Below are 10476 nucleotides of genomic sequence, written 5' to 3'. Positions count from 1 at the left end.
ATAATATCTATATATCTGTATAATATTTGTAAGCTTGGGATGTTGAATTTCAAATAAGGAATTTAACATGTCATTTCAAAACGTTAGGATAGAAGAAAAGAAAAAAGAAAAAACGATTAAAAAAATGCAAATTTAAAACAAATGAATTTAAATCTTTCCCAAAAATAATTGGGAATATACATAACTGATACTTATCGATTTATTTATTTATCACTCGGTAAATATTATATGTCTTAAATAATTTGATATTTATCAGTTATTTAATTATTCTTTTAAAAAGAAAAAAAAAATTGTTCTTGTAAATGTTTATAATATTTTAGAAGGCAGATAAACTAAACAAGTAAACTAGTAATACATAAAGCATTCCAAATAATAATAGTAAATATAAATATCTTCTCGCTCTTATGTCATCTATTATTATTATTTTTTTTTTTTTTTTTTTTTTAATGATTTAAAAAATAACGTTATGTGTGTTATCTCCTCTTTGTTTTTATATATTAATCTTGAAACTGGTGAATATAATAATCAATAATTTATATTCCTTCCTTCAAACACATTTTGACTTAATGAAATTAAAAATAATGAAATGAGATGTCGATAACGACATAGCCATGAGTTTCGTTCCTTTTTAATAATTTTAGACTGGTATACGATCAATATATACAAACATACAAAAGCTTGAATAATTGTGTTGAAACAATTATTATATATAAAAATATTATTGATATTTGAATTTTAAAAATGCTTGAACGTAAACAGATTGTACGATTAATTATTACATTAGGTGCACTCCCAGAAATTGATTTTCATATTTCATATCTCCAATTTTTTTTTTTTACCGAAATCATAAATTTCGTTAAAAACAGAAAAGAAAAAAAAAAGAAACAGAAAGCTCGAACATAACTTACGATGAGTCATAATCTAATCTAACAAATACATTTTCATTATTAGCAAGAGAAAAGAAAAATGCGTATAGAGATTAAGTTCATATTAAAAAAAAAAAAAAAAAAAAAAAAAAAAAAAAAAAAAAAAAAAAAAAAAAAAGAGAAGAAAAAAAAAGAGAAAAATAAAGAAAAGAAAAGCAAAAAAAATTAACCCGATTTTTCCGGGTAATAGAAATTAGGAGAGACATGTTTGTCAAAACGTAACGGGATGGAAACCGCGATACTCGTACCTCTTTTATTAATGAACTTTTATTTTTATACATTTAAATAAACTCTTTCACATATATATAAGCGCGAGCGCACGCAAACAACAACATGCGCATAAAAGTTTACATTATAGGTGTATTCTGTTGTACATATTGTTTCCCCCGAAAATTCTATATAAATACTATTGTAATTATATACTTGTATGTTATAATAAAAATAAAGATAAAATGATTTTGAATGTTACAAATATTTCTCTCTCTCTCTCTTTCTTTCTATATATATATATATATATATATATATCAATCTTAAAGCTGTTCATCACCCCATATTATCTATGAAATAGAACATCTAACGCTATTGAAGTTGTAGTTCACATTTTGTGAAAAGCTTTAATATAACCAAATATATTCTAAATAATATTTGAATTTGTATAAATAGTAATAATCAGATATAATAAAATAAAAAAAATAAAAAAAAAAAATCATCTATTCATCTACCTTAGAAATAAATATTAGATAAATTTAAACGATTATAGAAAAATGTAAATATAATTAATAATGATAATGATATTGTAAAATTGATTAAATAAATAATCATAGATATATTTATTTAGAATAATTGTACGTACCCATTTTAAAGAATAATGATCACGTAGCTTGTATTATTTCATGCCACACCAACTATAACAAAGCTTTACAAAAGTAATACTAGGCGGCGCTACGATCAATTCGAGATTTGTTTCGAAATAGAATATTCCTTGTAAGAATTAACCAATCAGCTTCGTTTAACAAAAGAGTTATAAAGCAGTTAATGACGCTAAGGTTATGGCAATCTACATCAAGTAAAATTTTAAGATGGCGACAAAGTGACAAGCATTTCTTAGTTGCTTTCGTATGAAGAATTGAATAAGTAAACTTTTATAGTTTTCGTTCATTTATATAAATAGATGGAATTATAAAATAATAGAATTTTATTATTATTATTGAGCATAACATAAAAACTCAACAATGACTCAAACAAATAGGGTAAATACAGCTTAACCTAATATATGGCTTTTTATATATGGTTTAAAATAATCAAACTTATTTCATTATAATTTTTATTATAATTTAGATGGAAGTAGATGAGAAGAATGCAAAGGGAGAAGGTTTTAAGCCATACTATATAACGAAGATCGAAGAATTGCAGCTTATAGTAGCAGAGAAAAGTCAGAACTTAAGAAGATTACAAGCACAGCGTAATGAATTAAATGCAAAAGGTAATTTATTTAAATGGTATCCGTTTATATACAAATCTTTATTAAAATATATGAGAATTGTCAGTAAAATTGATAAAAAAAAAAAAAAAAATAATTAAATTGACAGCAAAAATTAATATACATATTTAATCATTCTTGAAGTCTTATCATTTTTGGTCTTTCATAGTGCGTATGTTACGAGAAGAATTACAGCTATTACAAGAACAAGGTTCCTATGTTGGAGAGGTAGTAAAACCAATGGATAAAAAGAAAGTTTTGGTCAAGGTTCATCCTGAAGGAAAATTTGTAGTAGATTTGGATAAAAATATTGATATTAATGATGTAACACCAAATTCAAGAGTAGCATTGCGCAATGAAAGTTACACACTACATAAAATTTTACCTAACAAAGTAGATCCTCTTGTTTCCTTGATGATGGTAGAAAAAGTACCAGATTCTACTTATGAAATGGTAGGAGGCTTAGATAAACAAATTAAAGAAATCAAGGAGGTAATTGAATTGCCTGTTAAACATCCAGAGTTATTTGATGCACTTGGTATTGCTCAACCAAAGGGTGTTCTTTTATATGGTCCACCAGGTATAAATATAACAAGATTTAATTTTAATAAAATATTAAAATAATCCATATGAAGATAAAATATATTAACAATATATTCTATAAACATCGAATAGGAACAGGAAAAACTTTGTTAGCAAGAGCTGTTGCACATCATACTGAATGTACATTTATTCGTGTATCTGGTTCTGAATTAGTACAAAAGTTTATTGGTGAAGGATCAAGAATGGTTCGTGAATTGTTTGTAATGGCAAGAGAACATGCACCATCCATAATATTCATGGATGAAATTGATTCCATTGGTAGTTCTCGTATTGAATCTGGATCTGGTGGTGATAGCGAGGTATATTTACTATTATAACTTTATGCATAGATTTTTCTATAATCACATTAAGAAATTACTAAATGTATAATCAATTTGGCCATTCTTAGGTTCAAAGGACCATGTTAGAATTACTTAATCAACTAGATGGTTTTGAAGCAACAAAAAATATCAAAGTTATTATGGCTACTAATAGAATAGACATTTTAGATCCTGCTTTACTTCGACCAGGCCGTATAGATCGTAAAATTGAATTTCCACCTCCTAATGAAGAAGCCAGACTTGATATTCTTAAAATTCATTCTAGAAAAATGAATTTAACACGAGGTATAAATTTAAGAAAAATTGCTGAACTTATGCCTGGTGCATCAGGAGCTGAAGTAAAAGTAAAAATTTTATTTAATCTTATATTTATTTCATCTTTATTTTATTTTCTTCTTCTTTTTTTTTTTTCATCTTTATTGTGTAAAAATAATTAACTATTGCTTATATATTCAGGGTGTTTGTACAGAAGCTGGCATGTACGCTCTTAGGGAACGACGAGTTCATGTAACTCAAGAAGATTTCGAGATGGCTGTCGCAAAAGTTATGCAAAAGGATTCAGAGAAAAATATGTCCATTAAAAAATTGTGGAAATAATTATTTGAAACAATCAACCAGATTGTCTATCAATTATTACCACATTTGCAACTTTTATAACAATGTTTCTAATATATATATATTGATCAATCTGTATGTAGAGAAATAAAATCAGTTAGCTATAAAAACAAAATCATAACTTTTTCAATATTTGTATAACTTTTTTATTTATGCATTCTTAACATATACATAAAAGTGTGATTTGTTTTTATTTAAACAAGCTAATATTAATCAAAAATACCAGGCTCACAAAAATATTTACACTATATAATTTTTGTCAAATTATTTTTTATATACTATGGCTTGGCACATTAATGAAATAAAATAATTTTTTTAAACGTTTATACGTTTTTATATCATATTAAAAAATGAAGTATATTAATATTTTGAAATAAAAAGTAGCCCTTAAAATTCAATATAACTAATTTATATAAAATATTACTTTTACAACAATAAAATCTCTTTTGTATGAACAAAAGATGAGAAATTACAATTTATTCATACTTTGACACTGGATAAAAGATATTTTCGCATGATCCTGATCATCGTTTCAATTATCTACTCATATATATTTGCTTATTCATTTATTCTGATTACTGAAATATATTTCATCTGACCGATTTTATGACATGGCTTAGACTATATAAAACGACCAAACGAGTTTTATGATATATATAACTTTTTATATATATATATATTTTTAAAAAGGTTGAGGAATAGAATTATGAAAATTTCGTAAAAAATTATTGGTAAAAATATAATCTGACTCAAGTACTCTGTAACAGTTGTCTTATTTTTACTTAACCCCTAATATAAAGCTTAAGCTGTGCACTTTTTTTGTTTTATATTTTTTGTTTCTTATATATAATTTGATAAAATTGTAAATAATTATATATATATATATATATATATATATATATATATATATATATATGCGTGTTTTCTCTTAGCAGTAAATATGATTGTTATCAAATTTTGGTTCCGCTATATTTTTTTATTTATAAGCTAAACAAAGATACTTATAATTAGTTTTTATAAAGTACTATATATATATACATGTATATATGTATATATATATATATATAACTTCACATTTTACATTCTAAAAATAAAACACACAAGAGAAAAGATAACTTGCAAATATGTTATTTAAGTTTAAAAGAAAATCTCCCATGTAAATATTGTGACAATTATCTATATGGAATATTATAATTTTTTGATTCACTATAACAAGGACAAATAGTATTAAATATAAATTTTTTCAAGAAATAATTTCTCTAAAGTAAATACTTAAATCTTTTGCGGAGTAAGTAAAAGCAAGTACATAAAAAAAGGCGTTTACACACCTTGTAATATATATATATATCACAATCACATATGTACAAATTATACTAAACTCAACTGTACATAACAGAGATCTGTTATTTACGCATGTTATTATTTTCTATTATTAATAACGATTAAAAATGTTTACATTCTAACATTCTATATAATTATATTATATATTCTTGCATTAATGAACATTATAAACATTATAATGAACATTATAATTAAAAAATTTATTCTAGAATAAATTTAAATCTTATACACCAATTATTTAAGTCAACAATAAATTGTAATAAAAAAAAAAAAAAATTGTTTACACTTATAATCAAATATATTTGTTTAAAATCAATAACAGGAACTCCTATAAATTTAAGGGCTAATTATGTTAATAGTAGGATGTGTAGAAGTGCAAGAACGGATAATCGAACAATTAAGGATATTTCTGTATGATGCAGTACATATATAATTCATTCAATAATTCACAAAAATGCTAGTTTATCGCTCTGTTATATGTCTATATTAAAAAAATAAAACAAATCTTTGTGTAATTGTAGTAATAGAAGTGGATCATTGATCTATACATAGAGTTACAATTATTTAATGGAGATTCTTACGAGTTGCTAGTTTTGAAAATTTTTTTTTGAATCTACATCATAATAAGTTGGTTCTTACCAATTAAATTAACATGTGATAATTAAACTAATGAAAATTCAATCAACATTAAATGATTTTTTTTTATATAGTATCACATAGAAAAAACGTTCTAATTACTTCCTCAATTTGCTGTGGTCGTTCTTCAAGATCAATAGGCTGATCTTCTAATTGTGCATATTCATCTCTAAGTTCTTTCCAATGATTAAAAATATCTGTATACTCTAAAACTTTATCACGTTCATCTAATTTTGTATAAACGTGTAAAAGTCCACGATAATCATATTCCAAGCCACTATAACTTTCTCCAAATAATTTTAAACCTAAGAAAAATAATTTCAGTGTTAATAAAGAATTTGTAAGACGCACTAAAGAGAATTTAACTTACTAATTGCGATGCTGCGATAGTAAAGTTTTTCTGCATCTCTGTATCGGTTCATTTGGAAATTATATAATGAGGCCAAATGACCCACGCTTAAACCAACCTCATAATCCTCAGGTCCTAATAATTTTTCCTTTATATTTATAGATTTTAAATGCATTGCTTCTGCTTCCTAAATATAATTATATAAAAAAAATTCATAATAACTCTTATTTATTGAATTATATCAAATGATATTAGCATTATATGCGCACCTCAAACTTTCTCATACTTTGATATAAACGACCCAAATTGCCATAATGTTTTGCCGTTTGAACATTAACTTCACCGAACGTTGTTTGTGATAGTTTTAAGGCAGATAAATGCAAACATTCAGATTTTTGTAATAAAGTCTGCTCCGACAAAGGCATTGGGGCATTATCTAAAGCTATTTCTTCAAGTATTAATGCTTTTACTCGTTTCGCACTTGCTAACATAATATGAACTCCAGCAAAAAGTTTTTCCATTATATCTATAGCTTTGTCAACATGGTCACTGTACATAATAAAATATTCATACGTAGTTTTATTTTTATTTTGGGTAATTTAATATATCAAATTTTACCTTGCTTCTTGAAATTTCCCCGAATTATATTCTCGTACGTATAAAGCATATGCCAAATCTTCATGCGCTAATGCAACATGGAGATTAGTCTTTCCAAATATTGCTTTTTTAATGTCTAATGCAGCCTAATATTTCAGAAAAATATTATTATATATAACACTATAGATATATTAACAGACAATGAACATCATATCATTCAAATAATTTACCTTATAAACAGACACGCTATTCACAATACAATCGTAATTTAATAGATAAAATCCATAATCTGTTAAAACATCACTATATTTTGGATGACCTGTGTCAAAAATTTCTCTTGCAAGATAAACTGCTTGTCTAATTAATAGACCGGCTTTTCGAAATTCTCGTTTTACTACACATGATTTTGCTACTTGCCTTAAAACATCAATTATTACCCGTGGTGGCAATGATGGATTTAATTGTTTTAATGCTTCTATACCCCATCTAAAGCATAATATATCAAATCTTATCATAAAAGTAACTATTTTACAAAATCTATTGTTTTTATAAAATGTTATTATACAAAATACTTGCTTATATGCTTCATCATATTCACTTCTATTAAAAAAAAGAACACTAAATTCTCCATATAATGCCGCATAATTATTGCTGGTATATCCTGCACACCTTAGTTGTTGTATTGTATCCATAGCAATTTTGTGCGTTTCAGCTGCTCCACGAAATGTATAATATGCTGCTTGTGCACGTAATAATCTAAACATCACAATATATACCATACTCTTTATATAATTTCTTGAATATTACAATAGAAAGGATCGAACAAATGAATGTTGAAACATACTTGCAACTACATTTTAATGTACGACATAAATTTTCAAGGGTTCGCTCATCCACAAAGGATAGTCTCATACAAGCTAATAAAACCTGTTCACTTTCTTTATACCAGCCAGCATCGCTAAGAAATTCGCCAAGTCGTAAGCCCACATTTATTACTTTATCATGATCCGCAAGTATTTTTTTAACACGAATACAGCATAGATCATAACTGATCGCTAACTCTTTTCCAACCATTGTCCCATGATCCATAAGGGCCTTAGAGGAATCAAATATTATTGTAATAATATTATTACTATATTATAATGTATCAGAGGTTGGCGAATAAAACAGAGATCGTTACAAAAATTTACCTGAAAGCTCTGTAATAAATGTACACGACGATTTGTGACATTGAGCATCCTGGAAAATGTTTCCAAGTCTCCAAGTTCCATTCCTAGTAAACATAGTCTTCTTTCTTGATATAACTAAAAGATGTTACAATTACTAATTGTGTGAATATTTTTATTACATAAATATCACATGTCATTTATCTATATATACATATTATATATCATGTACATATAAGCATATGTATATACATATATATATATACACATACATATATATATATATACACACACACACAAATGACGAATAAATAATTAATATTTTTTCTAAATTTTATTTTCATATCTGAGGTAATTCATAATCAAAAAATAGTCTTCAATTGTATTATCATATCTTTGAGGGGAAAAAAAAAAAAGAAAACTAAATACATATTATATACATTGGTATAACCTAATTTGTACAAATATTTGATTACAAAAAGACATTTACTGTATTCAACAATAATTCTATATCTTAAAATTGATCTTTAAAACGCATAATATGTTTTTGTATCAACATATCTATCATTAATACAATATTGACATTATTCTATTTCCCATCACATAGAACAATATTTTTATGGACAATTAATGTATATAATTTATTATTCGAAATTCAATAATAATCCTCTCTCCCTATTCCCTAAATCTTGGCCCTTAACATTCCGCCAATGTAACAATATAACATTGATGGAAAATCGAATAAGCCTAAGATAAAATTTTCTACAATCTAATGTCGCATTAATTAAAGACTTTATAAATAAAACGTTTCCTTGATTCCTCGTTTATAAAATTAATATACACATAAAGAATCTTAAGATCTTTTCTCATAACTTATGTATAACGTAACGCGAATGAATAAGAAAATACGATTAAAAATAAACATATATATAAAAAAAAAAAAAAAAAGAAAAGAAAAGAAAAGAAAAGAAAAGAAAAAAAAAAGAGAGAAAAACTTCTTTCATCGCCGAATTTTTAACCTGATAATAAATATCGAAGACGACGTTCTCAGGTAAATATACGAGATGTTTTTTGAATGCGAGCAATCTGTCTGCAATCGCGGAGACGCTCAGTTTATAAAGTGTTTTTGGCGATTGCACTAGTTCCTCCCGTCCTTCGGCCATTTTCCCAGGACCTTATCCTTTGTACTTGTATCTCTCTCTTCGACGATACCACCAATAGAACTATACGTTGCGTGATCCGTTTGATTACCAGAAAATAATGCATAGGAAAGAAGATAAATACTATGTCGTATGTTGTGACCAACCAGAATCACGCTGTCGTGAATAAATTTGACAGCTCGACAAAACGTCTCCGTACACGGATGACGTTTAATACACGAGTGCGTCATTAAACGCGTCTCTCTTTTTTTTCTCTCTCTCTCTCTCTCTCTCTTTTCTCTCTTTCTGTCTTTCTCTCTTTTTCTCTATCTCTCTCTCTCTCTCTCTCTCTCTTTTTCTTTTTCTTTCTTTTTTTTATTTCCCTCTACTCTGTCTCTCAAATACAATTCTCATACATGTTTTCATCGTAGATGCATACGAATATGCGTATTTCGTTCATTTATTCATTTTATATTTCAATCGATAGATATTTTTATCAGAGGAAAAAACTATATTCAAATATTTCACATACGAATCGTTTTTAATATTTGTTTTCTTTCTTTCTTTTCTCTTTTATGATTATTATCTTTTCATTGGTTAGGAAAAGAGAATGGCGTTCTAAATCTATCTCTCTCTCTCTCTCTCTCTCTCTCTCTCTCTTTCTCTCTCTCTCTCTCTCTCTCTTTCTCTCTCTCTTTTTTTTCTTTTTTCTTTTTTCTTTTCTACTTTTCATTCTTTCTTTTTAGATTCGATTTCTATCGCATCGATGAAATAATTTCTATTTATTATTCTTTCGAAAATAGAAATGATTTTCCTAGGGTAATTTTGTTTTTTTCTGTCTGTATTATAAACGATCTGTTAAGAAAATTGAATTTCTTTTTTTTTTTTCCTTCTTCTTTTTGGAGGGCATTTTAAATATAGTAATAATCGTACGAATAATACATTGAATTCGACAGACACGTTATATTTGTAAATATCATATCGAAATTGTTATTATTATTTCGATTAATTTAAAGGCTAACAATAATTAAATTATCATTTTCATTACCTGTTTGAAATTGTGTTTTGTAATAATATTCAATAACACTAATATCTATGTTTAAATTAAATACATCATTGCACTTTTGCATTGTACTTCGTATAATCACTATTTAATGATAATTACATTGTCATTGCATTGAATTTAATTACGTATTATTACGTATTCATTTTTCTTTTCGTTTTTTTTTTTTTTTTAAGAATGCACCTTGCTCCAAAGGTGCATCCTGGTGCATCCTCCTTGAGTCGCACTCGATTCGATCAAA

The 10476-nt window shown here is 26.2% G+C and overlaps 2 protein-coding genes across 4 annotated transcripts; one reads left to right on the top strand and one right to left on the bottom strand.

Moving 5' to 3' along the window:
- The first annotated feature begins 1973 nt into the window (after positions 1 to 1973).
- LOC124430393 (26S proteasome regulatory subunit 8) lies at positions 1974 to 4059 on the top strand. Its single transcript, XM_046976887.1, has 6 exons — positions 1974 to 2176; positions 2265 to 2409; positions 2576 to 2986; positions 3082 to 3308; positions 3398 to 3673; positions 3786 to 4059. Exons 1-6 carry the CDS (start codon positions 2159 to 2161, stop codon positions 3924 to 3926), a joined length of 1218 nt encoding a protein of 405 aa, XP_046832843.1. The 5' UTR covers positions 1974 to 2158; the 3' UTR covers positions 3927 to 4059.
- A 610-nt stretch (positions 4060 to 4669) lies between these two features.
- On the bottom strand, positions 4670 to 10378 carry LOC124430387 (amyloid protein-binding protein 2). 3 transcript variants are annotated; one of them, XM_046976872.1, is made up of 9 exons: positions 10221 to 10378; positions 8058 to 8171; positions 7712 to 7962; positions 7444 to 7623; positions 7098 to 7353; positions 6889 to 7013; positions 6540 to 6819; positions 6292 to 6457; positions 4670 to 6226 (listed from the first exon to the last, which is right to left on the bottom strand). In XM_046976872.1, exons 2-9 carry the CDS (start codon positions 8136 to 8138, stop codon positions 5988 to 5990), a joined length of 1578 nt encoding a protein of 525 aa, XP_046832828.1. In that variant the 5' UTR covers positions 8139 to 8171; positions 10221 to 10378; the 3' UTR covers positions 4670 to 5987. The 3 variants fall into 3 exon arrangements, with proteins under 3 accessions (XP_046832828.1, XP_046832826.1, XP_046832825.1); XM_046976870.1 differs by lacking the exon at positions 10221 to 10378 and adding an exon at positions 9340 to 9807; XM_046976869.1 differs by lacking the exon at positions 10221 to 10378 and adding an exon at positions 9053 to 9803.
- Positions 10379 to 10476: the final 98 nt, after the last annotated feature.

Source organism: Vespa crabro, chromosome 18, assembly GCF_910589235.1.
Source record: "Vespa crabro chromosome 18, iyVesCrab1.2, whole genome shotgun sequence".
Taxonomy (NCBI): domain Eukaryota; kingdom Metazoa; phylum Arthropoda; class Insecta; order Hymenoptera; family Vespidae; genus Vespa; species Vespa crabro.
This window is presented reverse-complemented; position numbering and strand designations above follow the sequence as displayed.

Bases quoted from the DNA above. Each gene is read 5' to 3' on its own strand.
- LOC124430387 (XM_046976869.1), bottom strand. From the start codon at position 9,196: ATGGCCGAAGGACGGGAGGAACTAGTGCAATCGCCAAAAACACTTTAT. The intron at 7,354-7,443 runs GCAAGTATTTTG...ATTATGCTTTAG, and splicing joins GAATATGATGAAGCATATAA to ATGGGGTATAGAAGCATTAA. The intron at 6,820-6,888 runs GTAAAATTTGAT...TATTATGTACAG, and splicing joins GGGAAATTTCAAGAAGCAAG to TGACCATGTTGACAAAGCTA.
- LOC124430393 (XM_046976887.1), top strand. The intron at 2,987-3,081 runs GTATAAATATAA...AACATCGAATAG, and splicing joins TCTTTTATATGGTCCACCAG to GAACAGGAAAAACTTTGTTA. The intron at 3,309-3,397 runs GTATATTTACTA...GGCCATTCTTAG, and splicing joins GATCTGGTGGTGATAGCGAG to GTTCAAAGGACCATGTTAGA.